The 24,684-nt window shown below is 40.0% G+C and overlaps 1 protein-coding gene across 6 annotated transcripts in view; it reads right to left on the bottom strand.

The window, feature by feature from the left end:
* Window positions 1-7,388: 7,388 nt before the first annotated feature.
* tafa5l (TAFA chemokine like family member 5, like) overlaps window positions 7,389-24,684 on the bottom strand; it is a 61,455-nt gene continuing 44,159 nt past the window's right edge. Inside the window, exons 4-6 of one of the 6 annotated variants that reach the window (XR_004899024.1) lie at window positions 23,816-23,890; window positions 10,728-10,770; window positions 7,389-9,187 (exon numbers count right to left, since the gene is read on the bottom strand). Coding sequence is in view for 2 of the 6 variants with exons in the window: in XM_031286717.2 (XP_031142577.1) it covers window positions 10,747-10,770 (24 nt within the window). In the remaining 4 variants the exon portion in view is untranslated. Of the gene's footprint in view, window positions 9,188-10,723; window positions 10,771-23,815; window positions 23,891-24,684 lie in introns of all 6 variants that reach the window. The other 5 variants (XR_004899023.1, XR_004102810.2, XR_004102809.2 and 2 more) reach the window with 5 other exon arrangements.

The following is a 24,684-nucleotide window of genomic DNA, read 5'->3' on the forward strand; positions in this document are numbered from 1 at the left end:
TTCATAACATTTGAACCGTTTAAGGTAGAGTCTTGTGTGAGGTGTCATTGAACTCAGCAGAGAGTTGCTTCTTCATTGGTGATGGTTTGGCCCGCCCACTATGCTTAAGCCACGCCCCCTTTCATGAATGCTGATCCATCTAAGGTAGAGTCTTGTGTGAGGTGTCATTGAACTCAGCAGAGAGTTCCTTCTTCATTGGTGATCATTTGGCCCGCCCCCTATGCTTAAGCCACGGACCCCTTTCATAACATTTGAACCGTTTAAGGTAGGGTCTTGTGTGAGGTGTCATTGAACTCAGCAGAGAGTTGCTTCTTCATTGGTGATGTTTGGCCCGCCCCCTATGCTTAAGCCACGCCCCCTTTCATAACATTTGAACGATTTAAGGTTGACCATTGTGTAAGGTATCAATGAAATCAGCAGAGAGTTCCTTCTTCATTGGTGATGTTTGGCCCGCCCCCTATGGTTAAGCCACGCCCCCTTTCATAACATTTGAACGATTTAAGGTTGACCATTGTGTGAGGTATCAATGAACTCAGCAGAGAGTTCCTTCTTCATTGGTGATGTTTTGCCCCGCCCCCTATGCTTAAGCCACGCCCACTTTCATAACATTTGAACCGATTAAGGTAGACCCTTGTGTGAGGTATCATTGAACTCAGCAGAGACTTCCTTTTTAATTGATGATGGGTTGACCCGGCCCCTATAATTTAGCCACGCCCCTTTTTATAACTGGTGACCCATTTAAGGAAGAGTCTTGTGTGAGGTGTCATTGAACTCAGCAGAGAGTTGCTTCTTCATTGGTGATGGTTTGGCCCGCCCCCTATGCTTAAGCCACGCCCCCTTTCATAACATTTGAACCATCTAAGGTAGAGTCTTGTGTGAGGTATCATTGAACGCAGCAGGGAGTTCCCTTTTCATTGGTGACGATTTGCGGTGTCTGAGTGCTGCGCAAATGCACGGTCGCAAGGAGCGGCGACCGCCGGTGACCCCGACGCGCGCAGAGGAGCGAGGGCCCGTCCATCGCTGCTTGCAGCTTTAATTTATATTTTCTATTGTCAACAAATCCCATGAAATGACAAAAAAAACATGTTAGTCTGTCTCTCAATAGTTTCTAATCTCTCTATGCTGTCTGCAAAGACATGAATCTTATAAAGTAAATAGTGGATTTGTTGAGGACTATTTTCAGCCACAAGTTACGCGATACATATGGTGCTCCAGTGAGCATTCAGCAGCAGGTCGATGTATGCTGATATGAGTCAAAATAATGGTAAAGAAGGAACATATCACCTAGTGCAACAGTGTGGTTCATTGATGTGATGTGTTGTTGATTAATGGAGCTCTATGGCACAGAGAAATAAACTATATCACGCTTTGGCAACACAAATAACACTTGTTACTGTAATATGATTATTACATTGTTGGCTTTAGTCTTTTCATGGGACTTGTTGACAAAATGAACAATATAGAATATGGTCAGCCTTATCCTCTAAGGTTGTTTTACTCTTCGCTTCTTCAATGAATAACAAAATTACATAATCAACGTGCTGCAGCTCCAGTGCTGTTTATTTCCTCATTCATAATACTGTAATACCTATTGTGTTTCATTTCATGAAGAGTAGCCTATTCTGTGTTTCTGCTGACATTTAATGAGGCTTTGCACTTGACTTTGAGCCTGTTACGTCTCTCTCTGTTGTTGCCCTAATAAAATGTGCATTTGTCCTTTTCTTTACGCGAGTACTCAGCGTCCTCTGTGACATCTGGATGTTCTCTTCGTGTGGGGACCAGAGACTAGTAGCTGCTGTAACTGTAAGTCCAAAGGCAATAAGCGTTCAAATAAACAGTCCTCAGCAGTAGGCCTGTTAATCGTCTGCATGCAGGGCTGGGAATCAGTGAGACAGATGTGGCAGGAAACAATCATGTGATGAATTGACCCCAGTGTTAAATAGTGCCACTAAACCTTTTAAAATTCGATAAACAAGTCAGTAGGCCTGCGCAGAGATCCATACCCTCATCACAATGAATTTCCTGCTGCATAAATGGGTCAATGGCAAAGTGTGACTTTGCGTTTTCAGAACGGTCCAAGAGACATTTAAAGACAATTCACCATTAGCTTCACTAACACCATTTCTTTTTCGAGTAAGAAATTGATAAATTAGCAATGTAGATCATTGAAAATATATCCTAATCCAGTGGTGTAAGGTATTTACGACAGGCCCTAGTGCGCGAAGAGGTGCATGAGAGTTTGCACCTAAACTAACTACTGTGTATATCATATCGTCTCAACACATGGTCAAATACAGACTTGGCGTTGGACAACATCAAAATAACATATTACCCAGCAATCATCATTGCATATTTATATATGACAAAAATACCATAGAACATAAGACATGTATTTAATTCAATAGTTTTTTTTTTTGTTTTCATAGTTTATGTGGAATAAGCATATGACTTAGTTATGGATTGCTACTGACTATTTTACAAAACCATGATGAGATGGGTTTGCCTTTTCAAGGGCATATATAGCAAATGGCACTATTTATTTAACATGATTTTTTTTTTTTAGCACAGGGCATATTTTCAAGGTGGCAATCTGAATCACTCGCAAGGGCCCATTCTCCGCCCAACACATTGTTGCAGGTCCCACTCTCTCTACAGGCCCTTGACTACACTACACTGTCTATATTTATGCCCCTGTCCTAATCCTATATTGCTGGTATGCTAGTCATTATTCTTTAACATTCCTCTATCTTAAACGAAATGAAAAACTGCAGAGAAGTTGACTTTTTAGTTTAATTAACATTATGCTCACAACCTACCCAGTAAAGCTACAGCCATGCTAGTAGCTTTGTGAAGCTGTATTTAAACACAGCTGGACTTTGACCTTAATGCTAACATCAACATGCTAACATGCTTACAATGACTATGCTAACATGCTGATTTGTTTACCATGTTTACCATCTTAGTTTACCATGTTAACATGCTAACATAAGCTAATTAGCACTAAGCACAAAGTACAGCTGAGGCTGATGGGACTGTCATTAGTTTTGCAGGTATTTGGTCATAAATCAAAGTAAAAAAAGGCAACATCATGGTGGCACTAGAGAAAAAGTTAAGGGGATCACCAAAGTCGGATTCATCCTCTGGGGACCATGAAGGTCTGTACAAAATGTCCTGGTCATCCATCCAGTAGTTGAGATATTTCAATCTGGACCAAAGTGGTGGAGCAATCGACTGACAGACATTGTCATCCATAGAGCATTGCTAAAAACAACATACATTGGAATGATAGTGTGACATATTTTGCCTAATTCTGATACAGTATATAATGCTAGCCATAGTATCACTGAAATATTACTTCTTCTGAGTAATTAGTACTTTTATCTAGCATGCACAATCTGACAGTACAACATGGATCTTCAGAAAACATGTAAATGACTCCAGTAACTTTTCCAATACCTTCAATAATTGACCTCACTGTGTCCTATTGGTGTTAGAAAATGATGACTCTATTGGTTAAATTTGGCTCCGGCCCCTCTCTCCTTGACTCACTAAATGAGCCGAGTGAAGGATGTTGTGCTCTTCTGCATAAACGCTCGCAGCAAAATAGAGTTTATTAAGACCCATAAAAAACAACATTAAAATTCACAACCAAGGGAGCGTCACCTGACCCCTGGAGAATGATAAATTAGCTTGTGTTGCTCTAGCAAAACGACCATTTTATACCTTCATTTTCCCCCCTGGAACTGACTCCCCTTCAGTGTGGTAGCACCATAAAGGGCCTGGACTGAGAGGCTTTGGCAGTGAGAAACTTTCAGATGCTGCTGATATCATTCTGCCTGCTTCCATTCTCATAGGAAATCCCTAATGACATTTAATTCAGCTGCATGTCGGCTCTCCACATTCATCGGTGTCAAGTTGGTATGGCGTTGTACCGCACTGCACATACCTTTACCTAAGCTGGTCTGAATTTTACATTGAAGTAACAATAGAGAGCAAGGGCCAAGAAAATAAAAGTCAGAAATCTCTCCCGAAATCTCTGTGGTCGATAAAAGCTGCTGCTTAGGGCTCAGTCCATTGATACCTTTGATTGTATTCTACTTTTCACTTACCATGGATGAAGTGTTTTCTGCAGCCAGTGCTGCTCTGCTTATCTGGGACAAGTTGTAATTGTTGAGTGCAGCCACCTCCTCATTGTTAGTTTGAGGGATGGTAAAACAGATTTCATGTGACAGCAGCACTTCCATTTCCCACCAGGCAAACATGCAGTTGTCTGGGCAGCATTTAAGAAGAGATGAAAGAAAATGTGAAAACTCATCAGTGACACTCATTGAGAAAAGAGGGGTTAATACTAAGTTTTAGTATTCTCCAGCTCGGGTCATATACTCCTTACATGTATGAAGCTGCTGCCCTGTAAGTGCCTACCTTTAATGACGATTCGCTTGCTAACCAAAGTCCCTTGCGAGTCATCACAGGCAACTCATTAGCACTATGCTAAGCTAATGGATCAGTAAATGGATTTTTATGTGGGCATAAATGCTAATTCGCTACACTGCAGCGCTGTTCGACAACGTTGTGTTTAGCGAGCCAGTCTGAGCCTCTGAGGTGTGTTTGTATCTTATTAGGCTTGGCCAGGGATCTATTGTGGATGTGGAGGACTTAGTGGCAAAACAAAAATACAATGACGAAAGCCTACAGTGCTAAAACACTTGTCTGTCCTTCACCTGAAGGTTTTATTGAAGAGGGATAAGATATCCCACAAGTGCAGACTCAATTACTTTTTTTTTTGAAAACAGAAAATCAGCCTGTAAGACCGGAACTGATTGAGTGTCAGGTGTTATTATGTTGCATGATGGTTGGTGCTATCTGGGATTGACACTGACACCAACTGAAGCTACTTGATAAAACTTGAGAAGGTGTGTAGCTCAGAAATAAAGATCTCATACAGACGTGGTGACTTTTTGCCCCTCTTCTGCTCACACACTATCACTTACTGTATTTCTATCCATCCACAACTCACATCCACACAATCTTTTATTCATCAATTACTGGACACATTCCTCATTTGCAAATGCTAATTGGTGATCATTATCATATTTTTTTCCCATTAGTACTCTGGGCATAATCTGTGTAGGGAGTCCTCCTTTTAAAAACCCAAATTTACATGAAGCCCATCTACAATGTCTGATACCTACGTATATACACTAACGCATTATAACTTGTATCATAATACTTTCTACAAGCCTTTATAACCTATAATGCTTTCTACAAAGGTAATAAGGCATTACAAGACTGATCATAATTAGGTATTAGGTATCACAACTGCTCATGCTAAATCACCTAATTTGCATTAGAGATAATAAGGTCTGACGAACATTATGGTTCTTCCAGCAAAGTGTAGTTATAGCTCGCCCTAATAGCTTCATGACAACTCAGCTTTTTCAGCTCATACCACCTTCGTACCATTTGTTGATCCTGATAGCAGCCACCACTTAAAACCCTGAGACAGCAAGAGACAGACATTCAAAATGGAAGAGAGCAGCAGCATGGCCTTGTTGAAAGAACATCTCTAACTGAGTGGGAGCTGAGTGGGAATACTGGCTCGGCAGCGAACACAGAAACCACACGTCTGAGTTTCTAAAGCCAACTGAAGCACATACTGTAATATTATTGATGATGCTGCATGTTGGTGTATTACATTTTCACCTTTCTTACAGCAAATATTAGCCTACCTGTTTCTAGTATGTCCTACAGACATTGTGGCAAGCAGAAGAACACTCTCCGTCGATAATGGTTATAGAAAGCATGGCAACACTTTATTTTTTGGGTCCATTATTTCCTAGTCGCACCTTGCCAGACCTTCCTCCACAGCGCCGCGGAGGAGGGTCTGGCTAGTCCACACAGCATTCCGGGATGGGAGAACAATGTGCTGTGGTTTATTGGCATTTCCTTAAACCAATCACAATCGTCTTGGGTGGCGCTAAGCACCCGGCAGAGCCACGGTGCCACTGCAAAATAACCTCGGGAAGGAACTTGTTTTGGTGGAACGTGTATGTTCAAAAGTTGTTTTAGTCGAGGAACAGAAAACTCAGAAGATTGGACAGATAGTCTAGCTAGCTGTCTCAATTTACCCTGCAGAGATCTGAGGAGCAGTTAACCATAGTCCTCGTTAATCAACCGGAGTTTAAAATTCCAACACAAAGAAAGCGTAAGGTAACGACACAGTCGGCCGAAAAGAGTGAAATCCGGCGGAATGTCCGGCGGCAACGGAGCAATCCCAGAAGTGGAACTTTGTTGATATGGACTAATTATTTCCTAATGATTTCTTTACGGTCTGACATAGCATCCTCATAACCTTTCTAAATTACTTATAGCTGGAAGGCTCAGTGGTTACTACACACTGGCTTCTACTTGTTGAAGTAAAATAACATTAACTCCACTTTATTCCAAAGATATCCAAGATTGTGGCGATACAAGTTTTCCACTAAAAGAGCATATTTTCCATCAGAATAAAGAATAAATATTTACTGTATATTCCTGGGAAGCGCGGCCAATGAAGAAGTGGGGAAATTTGTGATGCATCATTGAGAAAAAGAACGCACTCCACACTGTGCGTTGTATTTCCATACCTGCACTTTGTGTCATTCTTTAATACTGCACACCTTATTGTGGATTATCCCTCACATGAAGGTATGGGGCAACTTTTGCAATGTAATACGCTGCTGTTATAATGCATTATGCAGTAGTTTACATTATAATGCATCATACACATGGGCTTCATAGAAAGTGTTACCCAGTTTCATTTGAGTCTTCACAAGAAAACTTTGTTCTTTTATAGTTGTTCCAGTTTTTCTTAGATACCCTTGCTGTGTCCCTGTTAGAAAAATAATTGGCTTGTAGTATTGCAGTTTTCAAGGAAAGCCTCTTTCAAAACAAGGACAGTGTGACATAAAAGTATAAAATATTAATATATACACATTTGAGGGCCACAAAAGGCATTTACAGTCCTTACAATTTGAGGACACTCCCTCAGCTTGGGGTCCTAGATAGTCCCTCCACCACCGTGCATCAAAGGTTCAGAGTCAGCGGCTCAGTGCTAGAAGTTGCAGAAACGCTCACCCACAGTCAGATGTTGACAATTTTAGACCAGTAGAGGTCCAGATATTTGTTGTTTATGTTCCTATTAAGATTTTACTAAAATCCAGATCTATGTACTCTGCCACTGCCCTGCAGCAGCAGTTCCTGCACTGGCAGTGGCTCAAATCAAAGGGGCAATGTATTTACGGTAAGTGCAAACCAAAGAAGTGATAAATAAAAGCAGCATGAAATCAAAGGTAGAGAATCAGACACAGACTACCGTTGACCTGGAAAACACTCACACACACACCAAATACACACTCCGCAGCTCCTGGGAGCGGACACTCTTTATATACTCAAATGCATACATTAAGATGGAGATGTACAGATTTTTTTAGTACAAAGAAATGAAAAAAAGAGTGTGTAGACATATTAACAGGAACACCTGTACAATATTATGCAATCTATTGTAATTGCCCTACAACAAACACTACCTCTGTGAAGGTTATTTTTTTAGACTTGAGGATGTTCATTCATCTCGCAGACCATAGCTTATTATGTTGTGGTATTTGGATAGTGTTTTATCCTATTCTGTGTTTTTGAAATATCTGGTATTATAGTAACTGGTATTCGTGTTATTGTGTCCACCTCTTGCACTTCTCTCAGAAGAATGCCTCTTGTGCTCCTCCTTTTCTTTACTTACTCTTGGAATGAGACCCACAGAACATAAAATACATTAATTGAATATATATATATACACAATTTCAAATATATCAAGCATCTGAAATCAGCAAATAGCATGTCCAGCTGGCCAAAACATTTCATATCAAAATATAGTCAATTTAGACAAGGATTCTGAATACATTTAATTACGCATGAATTGATTTTAATTACATAATTTAACTTATGTGACATACTGCAGATCTGTCCCCAGTTTTAATAATATTTCCCCCAATATAAATATCTCTATGTACTAAATAAAAGAAAAGGCAAAGCCAGGATTCATCTGTAAAGATTTAAATAAGATCCAACATCTGTAAAATCACAAATGCTTCTCTTGCCAGATGGTAAGCTCTGGTCTGGGCGTGTCCCAAAAATATACAAGAGTATGAATAATGCATTGAATATGACTTATTTCACAGTGTATATCTGGATGTGCACGCTCACTCACAGGCACACAAGCATGTATACACATATTCACACATGGACAGATGCAAGCACGCACACATGACGCACGCACACACATGCACGCACGCACGCACCTACAAAGTGTAGACCATTAAAATGAGCCAGGGGTCCACATCTGCTAAATGCTCCCAGTGATGTGTACAAGATGCGTGAGGTTCATTGACAAAATCTACACTTCTAGTCTACTGTATGTTGGCACCACATAAAAAAACATAAGTTATAAGCTAAGTCGTCCAAAATGTCCACATTTTACCATCATGACCTTAAGTCATTGAGTAAAGACAGTCAACTCATCTCTGTCGTCTCTTCTGTGACATTCCAATAGAGTTTCATGCTTTTTCACGTTCCAGCCAAATGAGAGAAAGAATCCAATGGACAATACAGCCTTTCTCAACCTCTGTAAAGTCATGACTCTTTAGCAGCGAGCTGTCGAAACTTGTCTGCAATATAACCCTGGACGGCTTCATAGCGGGGATAGTAAACAAGATGAAGGGGCCGACTTCTGAAAGACCTTCTGACAAGTCTAAATCTTCAAGGAGCCGTCCCCTGCAGACCTGATGTTGGATTACAAGGACAAAAAAAAAGGTAATGTACTTCAATGAATATTCCACCGCCCTGTTGATAAATGTTCCCCACAGGGATTTTGTTCTATGATGTGTCCACAAATTTGGCTGCAGTGAAGATTTAATGCCGATGGTGTACCATGCTCTTCACATGAGACTTCTCAGAGTTCTCAGAAGTGTCTGTCGAGAGTCTTTCACTGTGGTGATTGGAAAAACTTTGGATTATTTCAATTCTTTTTTTTTTTTTTTTTAACTGAAGGTCAAACCTGGTGTAAAGTTTGAGAGTCTCGTTGGTATATGGATACAATGTTGTGGTGTAGTGACTGGCCGCAGTTCCTTTTGTAGCATGGATGTCAATGAATCTGGAATAGAGAAAAAAGGAAAGGAAAAGATCAAAATCACAAGACAGGTGTTTCATAAGCCTTTTTCAGACATGTACCTTCTTACGTACATATCTAACCTTTTACATTAAAGTCACAATGGTAATCTTACCAGGTCAAATGTAGTTATCATTTCCATAACATTTTACCTAAGACAACTCCGAATTGAATACCACCACATTGACATAAAGCCTACTGCAACACAAAATAAGGTTAAATATGCACATAGAGATTATTGTAAATGTACGATCGGCCTTCATTTGAGAAAGCTAATACATTATATCACTTACTTATCATTTCTTTTACATAAAGAAAATAAAATCCACTAGAATAAAGGCTTTTTATTTGTTGTACATTTGTGGCCTTCACCTCCTGTGAAATTCTGTAACCAATGACTTAATTTAGCCAATCACTTGATCAAGAAACCTATTTGAATGATAATAAAACTTTGCAATGAATATGTTATATGGATAAATCCATAAATGTTAATACATAAATGATTCACGGTGACAATGGACAAATGTGACACCCTCGACTGCCCATATAAATCATTCAGACACTTAAATATGAGTTGGCAAATCCACACAGAATTGCACAAATTCCCAGGGCTAGCAAATAAATATTTATGACGCCCCCAATTCCCCCTTTCTCCCTGTCCTTGGTAATTGTGCGTGATTCATTTTGTTTTCTCGGTGGAAGAGGGAAAATCAATCTTAGAATATTGGCCAGGGGACATAAAGCATGCAGATTCCAAATGCTTGTGATTTTGCAGAATGTAAAAGCTTCACAGATACTCAGTCAATGTTCTTGGGAAGGGAATTTAGTTTAATCTTTAGATTTCCTTGTTTTTCAGGGAAAAGAAATGTTTGTGGAAGTAAAGTTAACCTGCCAGCAGAGTTAGGCTAGCCTGCTCCTGAGTCGAGTTTACCTGCCCAACTTTCAATATTAACTTCGGCAGCCAGCAAAATTTAAGGAATCTGGTACCATGGCATTTAGAAAGGGATTTTCTTTGTCAAGAACATCCTCCCATTCATATCAGTTTTCTACCTTTGTCCTAAAAGAAAGCCTGGACACTTAGCCTCTCCCTTTGATGTAACCACAGTAAGGCTTTTTAGTTTCCATCCTTAAGCATTTCGAAACTTCCAAAACCCCTTTTGATTTCCCTTTTTTTGCATCATCAAAGGAACTGCATCCTGAGAAATGGGGGATCACATTGTGTCTTCTCCAGGTCCTGAATTATGTTTATTTAAGCTCAGTGGTGAGAGCAGTACTGAAAAATACATGGCGAATACACACTAATGGCTGAGTTATTCCAGGTCTAAACTAAACTAAACCTTTAAAAAACTTGTAATTAAGGCTTCTTGATCATCAAGATCCCTGAAGATTTATTATTTCTGCTTTTACAAGATGCAACAATGAAAATGTCTTTAGTTGCTTGAAATTTATGTTGAAGTAAACTGAAGCATGGTTATACACTTAGTATGCAAATTACAATAAAATATATTATAAAAGACTTACATACTTGCTGTTTTCTATGCAACCTATGATGGCTCCTTGGGCAAAGGCTGGAAAAGAAAAGTAAAGGTCAGCATCGGAGGAACAGAGGGCCAGCCTTCACTAACGTTTTACTTTTCCTCTTACTCTTACTTTTCCTCAGCATATTGGAGGCATAGCAGCATATGTCCATTTAAAAGCACAGATGGCATGTCCAATTATTATCTAAGGCGAGGCGATGGAAGCTGAAGGTTATTTTGTTCTCTCCCAGTTTTTATGACCTCTGAGGACGCCACTTCTCTCCTCGACCACAAAATACGAGCAAGTAATGGCCACCTCATCATCTGTGTTAACGATTAAGAGACCTTTTCTTTCTTCCATCAATGGCATCACACAGATACAACATTTTATCACATTACCTGTAGGGCAGGGTGATAAACAGTGTTACACTTTGTTTCTCTGTGAACAACAACTTCTTGCCTCCTACATTCATCTTAAGAGCACACATGAAAACACTGTTTTTCCCTTGACCAAAGGAAGAAAACAGCTCCCTTGCTTTCTTAATATTGGTGAATGAGCCCCTTTTGTGTAGATAATGACTCGGCTAATCATAATCAGGAAGCTAATGGTCTGTTTAGCCAATCAGAGGAACCAAGGCGAAACGGCGGTCTGGGTAGCGCATTGGCATTCCCAGTAGCCGCTGCTCTCCTCTCTGCTGTGCAAGGCTTTCTGCAGCAGCGAGGTGGACTTGGTATTCTGCTGCCCGCCCAGCCTTTCGTCCTGCGATCTGTCGCTCTGTCTGCCTGACTGGCCGACCGGCCCTGCTGCTGTCGAAGAAAATCAGTCCTCTGAAGAGGCGCTGATCATCACACCTCTCCAGCAGCATGTCATCTAAATGCTAAGTACTTCCACTGCATCTTTAAATCAAAACAAGAAAAGAAATGAGCATGGGGGGCGAGCGGTTGGAAGGGATAAAAGCTTATAAGGGCACAATAGAATCTGCCGAGCAAACCCTTAGCTTTTTGATAACATTAATTTTCGAGGGAGAGGAAATGTGAGAGAGGAGAAACTGGGCGAGAAGGAATGTGCATGAGGAACCCAGAGACCTTGTTATCCCTTTAAATGTACAAGGAAGAAAGAGAAAGAATAGATATTGATACACCCAAAAGTTTCCTTTAAAGAAAATAGTATGTTGTTTGAATTCTCTCCACAAACCATCATGAATGTACCTGAGCTGCTTTCCTTCTCTTCCTCAACTCCCTGTCTTAGTCGGACTCCTTGCTATCGATTGGAGGGATTCTTGAAGTCGGTGCTGAGGTGGCCAGCACTATTAACTGCTCCTACTAATTAAAAGGGTAACAAGGTGAGTTTGGCCCCACGGGACGATCTGTGCAGGAGACGGCTGTTTGCCTGCCATGCACACCGGTAAACAGTGCTCACCGCCTATGGTGTTTACAAGACAGGAATCCAAGGACATTGAACACATATTCATCTCCCGCTGGCACGAGGGATAAGGGAGATTCACAGATAAGGAGAGAGAATGAAGCGGGAGCACATTAATCAGCGCTTTACTAATTGCTTATGCTGTGGTGAAATTGAAACATTTGGACCTCGTCTCTGAGCTCGGGGTGCCCCTTGTTTCATCACCACTTGTGAACATTGAGCACTGTGCATAAATGATAAAGTTTCACAGTTCAAATAAGGTGCACAGCCTGGATCTTTGAGAGAGTGCCAGCAGAGATTGGCAAAAATATTAAGAGATTCAATTAACTTCCTTTCTTATCATCAACACAGCATATTTTAGGATCAAAGTATTTTTTAAGATACAGTAAGCCTCGCATTACACAAATAAAATCCTCAGCCAAGGTAGCATTACAACTTCCAGAAACGTTTGTAGCCAGAAGGGAAAGCCACTGCAGGTAGAGCAGACAGCATGTTTGCTCAGTGCTCATGGGAAAACAAAGCAGAGACTGCATATTCAGTGGCACTTCAAGCTGCAAAATTCTCACCAGCAGCCCACCCAGCCATTATGGAGACAGGCGCTGTGCCATCGCTGCAGTAACAAAAAAATCTTTGCCAGGGTCTCTCCTAATAAGTGGACTCCTGTACAGGGCTTAGTTGGTTTCATCAACTAGAGACTCATAGTGGTCCCAGTTATTACCAGCCACTAGAACTGGTGTTATTAGGCTAACAAGCACAGATATAGCCTACTGAAGACCCTGAGGGCATGCTTCATGTCCAGAGTATGAACCTGATGCACAAAAGCACCAGAGCATCAGATTCAGAATTATCTCAGAGGAACAAAAACAACATTACAGTAGTTACAAAGCATTGGGTTGTATTTGCTGCTTTATTTCTACGGGGGACAACTACAGAAAAAACAACATTGATTGTCCAAAATTCAAATCCTTTACTGAAGTTAAATTATAATAGCATATTGTAAAATAGTATAAAATAATGTAAAAATAGTCCATTACAAGAAATAAAATACTGCATGAAAAATTATACCTTGCAGTGTTTTTCAAAGTTTAAGCACTTTCAAGCTGCATTCATTTTTTTTTTTTACGCTTGGGGGCAGCTGTAAACACTGACATATTATAACCTATTAAAGTTCTCATGGTATTGCTTATTCACACATAAAATAGTACACAGAACGACATTAGCATTCATTTGGTGTCATGTCTTTGGCAACCTGGTGAATGTTAAGTCCAATATTAACTCTCCTCTTAGCTCTGTTTTGGTCTCCACCAAGTACCATTGCGTAATTAGTCTACGTTAAAGTTAAAGGAGGATTTTCAACTACGAAAATGTGTAGGGGGCACTAGTGAGCCACTTTTGCACACCTGTTTACGAAACCCTTAAAATACAATTTTTTTCACCAGTCCTGATGCATGTGCAAATTTTGGTGACTTTTTGAGGCATTGCGCATAACCATAATTCCTTCAGTTTTAATAGGGCCTTCGCCGACTCCCGCTGTCAGTGCTCAGGCCCTAACTATAGCCTACTACTACTACTATTTATTTAACTAAAAATCATGTATACTTTACATGTTTGCTGAGCATTTTTGGATGCCGACATTGTTTTACACTCATTTCTGTACAATATGAAAATTAACACACAGGCTCTTGAAACTGGCTTGATGTGTGTAATCATTACATTGAACATCAAGTCTACATTTTTCTTGTAAATGTTACATTACTGCTGCATGATAATGTAGTTTAGATACATATTAATTTGAATGTGATTTGTGGTAAACTGGCTAAAACCTAGAAAACCACTGTTATTGGCATTAAAGTAAAAGTATGATCAGCTAAATGTACCTAAGTATCCAAAGTACAAATACTGCAGGGTGGCACCTTTCACAGAATATTATATAATTACAGGTGATATTATTGAATTGTTACTCCTGATGAATTAACATGTGAACATGTTAATTCAAAACACAACAGCATTTTAAAATTGTAGCTGGTCAAAGTGAAGGTTATTTCAAATATTTATACACTGATGAGGGGTTTAATCTAACAATGCATCATATTTTATAAGTTGATATGTTTCGTTTGTATTTTTAACCTGTAAAGTAACAGGTAATTATAGCTGTCAAATAATTATTGTGGGGTTAAGAGAGCATAATGTCATATACAATTTGATGTAGTGTGAGTATACAGTAGCATAAAATTAAAGACCTTCAACAAAAATCTAACAATTATATTTTTGCTTTATAGCTCTGTAAACGGATTATGTTTTTAGGTTGACAACAGCAACATAAACGGGACAAAAATGAAAGACTGTGGCTGGCTGCATCATAGGCAGCAGCACTAAACAATGAAATAGGATAAGTTAAGTATGCTTGAATATGTCCAGTCCATTGACAGACTTTCTACATAACACAGGGTACAAAAACCCTGTGTTGAAATGTGGCCTATGGCTCTGACAATTTCACACCAGTCGAAGCTCGGGACACAAGCATTGTGCATGGTAAAACTCGCATGGCAGTTCAAAGCCTGGCAATAACAGAAATTCAGATAGGGGAGCAGGGTAAAGTGTGCTGAAGTGACAGCAGAAGGGACCACATTCATTGGGTCCCAGACAAAAAGGAAAAGGGGGCAACACACGGCCAGTGAAAGCAAGCTGAAAAAATAACTATTAGATGATGGCAGTACAAGAGGAAATAAAAAAAAATGTGTTGCCTTTTTATGCTCTGTGAAACATTAGATATTGTAAATGTAATCATGACGCTTCCTGCAGTATGTATGTTCCATAACACAACACCTATGATAACACAAATGAAAGAGGGGAATGGAAAGGTGGGTTTTCTCTGTTTTCTGAACATCTCTATCAATCCAACCTATTTCAATATATTTTCTGCATCGGTCCACCAGCTATCTCCTCAAGACTGATGATCATGCCACAGAATCCGACAAACAGATGAGCTGTAACCAAAGGAGTGCATTTTTATTTTCCGCTTGATAAATAGAAGATGTGTAAATGAAACCGAAATAAAATAGAGTATATTTGCTTATCGAGCGTAACCTGTGTACTCCGGGGCACATATGTTGTTTCAACGTCAGTCATTTTATGAATGTACATCCAAAGGCAAAGTGGCCAGGCTACAATATGTTATCCCCGAGGATTCAGAGAGATGCTGTCAGAGACAATATGACAGGAGTGCCGTCAGTTCACAAAACAGGAATATGAGTGAAAGCCTGGAGGTGAGCCAGTAAAACATAAAACCTAAGAGCTAGACGTGTGCTCTTTTGTCTGATGTATGTATCAAAGAAAGAGTGGGGGTGCATTTTAGATTAAGAATGGATGAAAAATAGTAGTCTCAGTTAATTGCAGATGTGCATCTCTCTCAGCAGATAGAAAAAACTAAACTCTGCTTCTTTCAACCCAACACTCCTCAAATAGATCCATTAGTTGTGCACGATTGTTAGAATTTACTTGCTGGAGCACAGAATTTAATAATTTCAACTACAAATGGAACTGAAAGCCAGCAGAGCATTGAAGGACACGGTGCACAGCATGCATATCTAATATTTGAAAATGCTCTGGCCTCGTTTTTCAATGCAATATGAAGATGCAAACATTTCTCTAATGACCTCCAGTTGTGATTTCCTCACTAATATTTCCCCACTGCGTTAGAAGGAAGATTAATAACATCCTTTAAATCAGGGCACATTTTTACTGTATGTATCCTTCAGAGCCTTCCGCACAAGGAGTTACTATTCAAGAAACAACCTATTTACGTCTCTCATTATGCATTTTATTTAGTCTTAATGAATGCTGCTGGTCACAGGACTACAGCACCTAAAGAAAGGAATTTTACTAACAAAGACCACCTTTATCTAAAGATGGCATCCCACTGAGAATACAAATATGTTTGCGAGAGGTTTAGAAGGCAGCTCTGTGACAAATACAAGAGCTGTAAAAGAACAAAGGCCAGCAATTTACATAACCTGACAAAATACACTCAAATCATATAAAAGATAAGAGCAAAGTCACACCAGGCTAATGCAACTGCAAATTAGGCTGAAAAACAAAAGGGCACTGAAGGACCTCTTGAAAAATATTGTCATTATACAGTATATCATCAGTGGTATGAGCTGTTTAGATAAAGGTAGATTTGGTTGAATCAAAAGTCTGTAAAAATGAAATCACATTCACAGATAAAAGATTGGATGTGACCTGCAGTAACCACTGCAATCACTACCAGCAGCATTCAGGGTTTTCAGCCTGTCTTTTGAAAACATTTTCTTCTGTAACGATTGCAGGATTATCATTTTTCATAAGCACAGAGCCAACAGTGGTCACAGGTAGTTTAAAGTGCTCATATTATGGTTTTTGTTTTTTCCCTTTCCTTTATTGTGTTATATACAGTGCTGCTCATAAGTATTCATATCCATGCTAAAGTTGACTAAAAAGTAAAAAAATCATCTTTTGGAAATTGATCTTAATGCCTTAATTAAAAAAATGAAATATTTCATGGATCCAGGATACTATGCATCCTGATAAAGTTCCCTTGGCCTTTGGAATTAAAATAGGCCCACATCATCACATACCCTTCACCATACCTAGAGATTGGCATGGTTTTATTTCAGTTAGCCTAATAGCTAACTGAGATAAGATCCATAGCAATGCAAATCAAACCAGCTTTTTTTTATATATATATATATATATATATATATATATATATATAATACTTATGAGTAGCACTGTATCTTTTTGTGCACGTTATAGGTTTACAAAGTGAAAAAGCCCAAAGTCCACCCCAAGGGCACTTACCATCTCCAACAGAAAACACTGTTCACAAACTGCTCCAAACAGCTCTATTGTAGTCCAGCCTTTACTTTAATGACAAACGCTCGTCACTTTGTAACACACGTTATAATGCTCGCCTAGCTGATAGCATGGCACGCCCACATTCTCTGTAACTGACTAGCTAGCAGTATTTACCTAGTTATGCGCATGTGCGACTCCCAACAAAGATTGAACAGAAGTGAGATGCCTTACTCTGTAGCTAAAACAGAGAGCTCAACACACAGGGTGAAAAGAATAGCTGCAGCAATGTGCAATACAACAAATAGTGTTTTTTGAAAATTAAACCACATAAACCTATTCTGGTACAACCTCTAAATACAATTATGAACCTGAAAATGAGCACAATATGAGCACTTTAAAGTGCTGTTGTTAACAGTCTATGCAAAATGCTATTCTGTGGCACAAACATGACGCATATATGAATCACTACATGCAGATTAGTGGTTTAAATATAACATACAGATATTTATTTTCAGAAACAGAACAGCTCTTAAGATAATGAATCAGTAGAGCAAACTCTGTTTCTGGTTGACTAATGTTATATTTGGTAAACTGGTTGTGTTGCATCAGCAGTAAGGAATATGTATGAGGAATGTGTGAGTGTCTGCATCTGTTTCATTTTAGTAACATATTAAAAAAGCAGGAATTCAAGCATGTAACCTCAGTAAAAAGACCAAAAGATTTTTTAGTTTTTTCAGATACAGTGTGTTTTCCTGTTGTTTACTGTTTGGGCTCTCTATGACAGATATAGCATTTCTTCTGAAATAGGCTTAACTATAGACCAAAACCATCAATGGGTATGTCTGTCTCTTAATACTTTCTCTCAAGCCTCTCAAACCTCAAGCCCATATATATATATATATATATATATATATATATATATATATATATATATATATATATATATATATATATATATATATATATATATTTTAAAGCTGCACTTATATATGGCTCTTTGTAGTTTTGCTTATTTAAAGCTAATGTACTTGCACTTACTACTTGTCTGGAGTTTGCACCTTCAAGGTTGAAAGCACTTAATTGGAAGTCGCTTTGGATAAAAGCATCAGCTAAATGTCATGTAATGTAATATAATGTAATGTAAAAACAGGAGTAAATAGTGCATATGTGGGGACTATTTTCAGTGGCAGATTAACAGACATTTAGTAATCTAGTGAGCATTGATCTTTTTTAGATTAAATTCATTGATGGTAGTCTTTTCATGGGATTTGTTGTGCAGGATTTTTCCAGTAGGGTTGAGATAATTCCATCTGCTTCATCTACAGTTTGAACTATCTCAGTGGTATAAGGAAATTTTCATCAATTCAAGGATATTGTAGAAAAAAAGTTGAATTGCAGTTAGAGGAAAAGTGAGATGACGTCACCACATCGTTAGACTTAGATTGATGACACGTTCAGACATTTTCACCAGCAACTCACTTTTAAACCTTATTGCTTTCTGTTTATTCTTACTTGGACACCACATCCTTTTCCAGCCTTTACACTAAAGGTACCAAGCCAACCAAGAATCTGTCATCTCTGCTCTCTAACCTCACCAACTAATCAACAATTCAGTGCTGACAGAACTGCGGTTGTGTTGCGTTGCCTTTGAGAAGCGAGCTCATTAGAAGTCTATCTCTGGTCAGATGGGTTGCCAGCACAGCAGTGACCATGGTGTCACATGACTTGGCTGCCTGGTTGTTTGTCGTTGACATGGAAGCTTTTATAGCTGAAGTGAGAGCAAGTGTTATATAACGACACTGTGGAACTGCATCATCTGTCTGTGTAATTGTATCACCTCTTTCGTAAGAGGTGATAATTTCATAACTCTTTCATAACTGGACAGGAACATTTGTATTGATGTGGGGTCATAAATGCAAATTTTCTTGGTTTTCCCACCACATTTGTAACATTTTCTATTCAAACACATGCTTCCCTATTTCTCTATGTTGGGAACCGAGCAGTGTAGTTAAACGCTAATTTTTTGCAGTGTGGTTAAATGTTAATCTTTTAAACAAAGATCTCAGAGCATGTGACCTCTGAGACAAAGGAAACCACATGTGCCACATGCGGCCTGAGCGCCCTTTTCAAACAAAGAGAATGTGGCCTCTATGCAACTGTAAAAGCCTAAAAGTCACACCGTCATGAGACAAGATGGCCGGCGGTCTAAAAACTACAGACGTTGTAGTTCACACCTACATGTCACCTTCAAGAACTCTGATTCACTATTGGCAGGGGTCCCTGAACACAGCAGGGGTCCGTGCCCAGGTGACCAGGGATATAAATACTCTGGTCACCCACTTCTCATTGTCATCCACTGCACGCGAAAGCTGCTAAAGGATGCTCTCCTCTGTGCTTTTTGATTGCAACCCCGTTGCTGAATGAAGGCATGCAGTCAACCGTTTGTACTCTAATGAATAACTTAATTTTCCGGACGAGTGGACTATTTTTGGTGTTCTGGGAACACCCTGGATCCTGTGGAAACACGCATCAGTGTTTCATCTCTGCAGAAGAGAAAACGTTAAGAAATCGGACAACAGGGACACCACTTTTGTTATCGAGTCGACTGAACTGGTTCTTCGCTGCCTTTGGAGAGAAACCGTTTTTTTCCGTGAATCACTGACGAGTGAGACGGATCCGTTTTGTTTAGTGTGGAGCATCTATGGGACCAAACAAACGGGAACACACACAGTAAGGAGGCTAAAGTTTCTGGGCAGAGAAATATAGGTGTGTGTTATTAATGTCAGTAACCGCTATTGCTGCAACTTGAATGTGATTAATTAGGACATTGAATGTGATTAATTAGTAAGTGCTACTGTTGCACATGTCTTACTATGATTGTGACCACCAAGTCCAATTTATTGCTGTGAAAGTACTGGATCACGGTACTTGTTGATATATGTTGTGTTTGATACTGTAGCTTACTGAAACTGTAATGCTACACTGCTATCTCCCGCCACAGAGAAGTTAGTTACTGTACAAGCGAGATAATAAACCTTCCGTTTGTCACTCGAACCACGGCACCGCAACGTAATGAGACCGTTACCTCGTGGCCCTGTGTAGACAGAAGGATCGGTTATTATTGCCACAAGAAGTCAGCTGTTGGCCCACAGAGGCTGGATAATAAACATTCCCCTCGTTAGATAACTTCTCAGACCCCTGCCATATCGTCAAGTTAGGTAAGAGTACTGAGTGAACGAGAGGATTGGTTATTATTACTTTCTCGAAAATCTCTAAAGTGTGCTTTGCTTTCCTCTTTACACACTAACCTAAAACACATACACAGATCAGCTGATGGCCACCCCATAGTCACGTAGTATTGCAACCAAGTTTCACTACCCGCCTTCTTGGGGTTAAATACAAGGGGGTAAGCTTCTCCTCACAACGCGAACCTCCTATGGCGCCATTTTGATGCTAACAAGCACTCATCCCCCGTTCCATCCCATTGACTGCCATTCATTTTGACGTCACTTTGACAGCGAATAACTTTACATCTGAAGCGTTTAAAGACTTTATTTGTCCATTGTTTATTTCTAAAGAAACACGACAATGTATAAAAGGCTCCATTACCTTGTACCTCACGTTATGGCTCCGTAGCAGACGTTTTTGTAAAAATAGGCTAACGATTGTGTCATAACCACACAACTTACTGTTGCATAGTAGAGGAATTACCATATAGTACAGGAGAAGCTCACAGGCAGTTTTGACTTACATTAGCTGTTTAAGTTTAATTACTAATGTTAACTAGCATTTTAGTTAGCAATAATTAGCCTGTGCCCATGTTATCTCCTTACATAGACCTACGCTCTCCGTCTCTGCTAGATTGGGAATGATTGAGATTTCTCTTGGCACAGCTACCAGAAGACTTACAACTTTCAGACACGTTGCTCACGTCACATTTACGTTGTCTCTCTCAGTTGGAGGCTGCGCAGTAACGCTCAGCGCTCACCGGAAAAGTGCTTCTAATATCCTTCACTGGTCTCTGTCCAGAGCAACGGGATCTATTGGTCCATTCTTATATACTGTCTATGGTTAAATAGCCTGTTTGAGTAGCCATTTTGTGCCTTGTGCTAAAAACTACAAAGAGCTTCAAATCTCACGGTGTTTCATCCGCTATCTTGATCTCACGTTCTTAGCTACCCACGTGATCTTGTCACCTCCCCCTCTTTCTAACACGCACGCACGCACACGTGTGTGTTAGTTATTGGTCCCTGATTCCAGGGTGGTGCCCCGTTTAGATTTTTTGTCAATTTGGTAAAGTTATTAATACACATAATCATAACTTTATTAATATTGATAAAACATCTTTGATAAATTGGCAATAATTGAATCTGTACCTTCCTAATCCCCAACATCTATTTCTCATTAAGGTACACATATTAATTCATTTTTCCTTTACAAATCAAGATTTTGTGTCATATGGCATCCTTTCAAAAGGACTGCAGAGCTTTTTTTTTTTTTTAAAGAATATTTTTTGGGGCATTTTAGGCCTTTATTTTTATAGGACAGCTTAGACATAAAAAGGGAGAGAGAGGGGGAATGACATGCAGCAAAGCAACGCAAGTCGGAGTCGAACTCGCAGCCAACGCATCGAGGAGTGAACCTTTATATATGGGCAGGTGCTCTACCAGTTGAGCTAACCAGGCACCCAAAAGGACTGCAGAGCTAACTGGTTATGATGTCTTCCTGTTTACAGCAGCACTGGCAGGACTACACACACTCCACTACCTTTTTTTTACTCTGGCTGACGCTGGAAAAAAAGAGCACATAGCTGGTGGAGGACCACCAGAGCAGAAAAAAAGAGAAAATGCTAAAGAACATGATGCAAGCCTTTCTGGCCCACTGGATCGTGCTGTGTGTGTATGTCTGTGTGTGTGCTGTCTATTTTGCAACTCTCCTTCGTTTGGCAAAAACGCCCAACTGCAACTGTTCTGGGTCTCTACAGGCCACACACTAGCTGAGCAGTGGCATTTGTTGTGTGGGTGTTGGAAGATATTTTAACCCAGCTACTGTTGTATATTGTCTGAGGGATGAAGTACACATCAAACCGCAGTCTGAATATGATCAAATAAGGGTTTTACTTAGTAGTCATAATTGAAGCTCTCTCTAGCCTGTGAAGGATCATTTGAAGCCCACAACATACTATTTGTGAGAATAGTCTCTTCTAACCCTGCACTGAAGAAGCATTTCTATGTGCAGTTTTAATTTCAGCCCATCACTTGATTAGCAAAGGCTGATAATATTGCTCAGTAGTGCTCTCAACAGAGCTCTCACCAAGCAGGGAGCAAGTGATGCAATCTCACAACCCTCTTGTTTGCCGGAAAGGAGAAAAAACATTTTACTGTCCTGAATTCAGTCTGTCTGTCTTGTCAATTTTCCACCTGACAGCCATTTCCATCATTCACACACTAACACACATACAACACACAACTGTGCTCTTGTATAACCTAACAATTGAAATCCCCCCCCCCCCCACCCCCCCACCGCTTTCCCCTGTCAAGTGTATGAAACCTAAATTATAACACCCCGCCCCGCTCCTCCCGAATTGCGCCTTTCACCTCAGAGAATATCGTATGTAGACCTTTCAGCGGCTCACTAGTGAAGACAAATTGCCAGCTTGTTTGGGGGGGGCCTCCAGAGAGTGATTCATATTAATGGCTAGCTGGCAGTGGTGAGCAGGCTGCATATGCAAACACCATTAGCAGGTTAGGCTGGAGTGTGTGACCTGGCTGTGCCACCGTGAGCTGCACACACATGAGGATGGGCTGTGGAGAGGAGGCTGTGTTTAGAAAGAGTTGCAGGTGCAGGGGAATGTGTATGTGTGTGTGTGTGTGTGTGTGTGTGTGTGTGTTATTTAATAACCACTTAACACAATTCACAATTATTGTGAAAAATAAGGTGCGAAAGTCAGTAGGCGACATTCATTTTTTCAATGTGTCAGATTCATTTAATCAACATTTCATATTCTCTGCTGCTTATCTCATGGTTAGGTTGTAGCTACAGGTTGTGAGCAATAATTAGGCTGCCACTCAAAACTGAAGTGTTTCTCTTAGTCCACAAAATACAGATCTTAATTGAATTTTCAAGTCATTTTTAACTTTTTTTACCTTAAAATTGTTGAAAGCTTAACTAGATTTGATAGGTGAGTTCAATACTGGATTCAGATATTATGTGTTTTTTAGCTGATGCATGATCTGCCTCCATCAGGTACATTTGTCACTTTATTTCAGTGGCTAACTCCACCTACGTCACGCCTACGCACCACAGCATGAATAATGAGTGCAGCCATTACCAGCTTTCAGAAACCCACATTGTCACACTGAGTGCTCCTATGTAATGTGATTATGAACATGTGAAGACAGATGCTCTCACAATTAAAACTCCCTCTCTACACTCAGATGTGGACGGACAGAGCTTGGCCAGTCTCTCTCTCTCTGAGTCTCTCTCTCTCTCTCTCTCAGAGTCTCTCTCTCTCTCCCTCTCTCTCTCCCTCTCTCTCTCTCTCCCCATCTACTCTCCACGCTTCAGCCTGATCAATCCTCTTTATAGATTTCTCATTTTCATTTATCTTCCAGAATGTGCTATCCAACCATTTCAGGTCTTACAACAAATACCTCTGGATACCTCCTCTCTTCTGCTGCCAAATCCTCCCTATCCCTGCCCGCTCAAATAAAAAACAGCAGCATCACTTGTGATTAGCTCCTACAATAAAACTCTCCTCAGCAACAGCTAATAAAGAATATGCAGTGGAACACATAATCTGCATTTTTTTTGTATGTACAAAAGCAAAACACTAACCTAAGTGTGCTGTCAGGGTAGATTAGAGCACGATGGGAATGCGTGCATGAAATCTGCTGCAGCTGCCCAGGGCTGCCGGATGGAGGAGGCGGAGGAGCAGCGAGAGGGAGAGAGAGAGAGATAAAGAGACAACAAGTGAGGGAGATAAAAGAAAGAGTGAAAATCAAGAGATCCAGTCACAGGTTGACCTTTGAGCTTGTGTACCTGACGATGAGGCAGTCTCTCCTGCTCTGTCCGTCCTGTCATCTCATGCTGACATCAACATGCTGTATTGTGCTGTTTCACTCGCTCTGTCTCGGTAAGTTACATCCCTCAATAGAGAAAATTTAAACCTGAATTGAAAAAAAAAAGCTGGACTCGTGCAGTGCCAACCACTGAACACAACCACAGCATACAAATGCTTGTGGAGCCAGAGTTAGAGTCTAACTATAATTGTGCTTAATGGACATTTCAAGCACAGATTAGCTAATTGGTGAAGCAAGACAGTCACCTGGTGGGAAAACTAGCCTGCATTTTATAGAGAGACCAGAGAACCCCACCATTTCCATTGAGTATAAAGTTGCATGGTGTGAAATTGAGACCTGTATCCATGGCGACTCAGCCGTTGACCAAGCAAGCAGTAGTGCTCGGAGAGTGGCTATCTGTCTGTAGGCGCCTTTACAGTTTGTTTGTTTTTCCACTCATGGCTTCCAAACATTCATAATTAATATTTATAATTCTTCCTTTATAATGACACCAACATCTAAAAGCTCAAACCCTTACTGATAAGACATGCTGGCTTTGTGTTCCCTGTGTATTGTGAATCAAATAAAAGTTAATCACAGAGCAGAGCCTCAATCAGCACTGCAGCATTGGAAGCTCTGAGGCAT

Source organism: Sander lucioperca, chromosome 12 (assembly GCF_008315115.2).
Source record: "Sander lucioperca isolate FBNREF2018 chromosome 12, SLUC_FBN_1.2, whole genome shotgun sequence".
Classification (NCBI taxonomy): Eukaryota; Metazoa; Chordata; class Actinopteri; order Perciformes; family Percidae; genus Sander; species Sander lucioperca.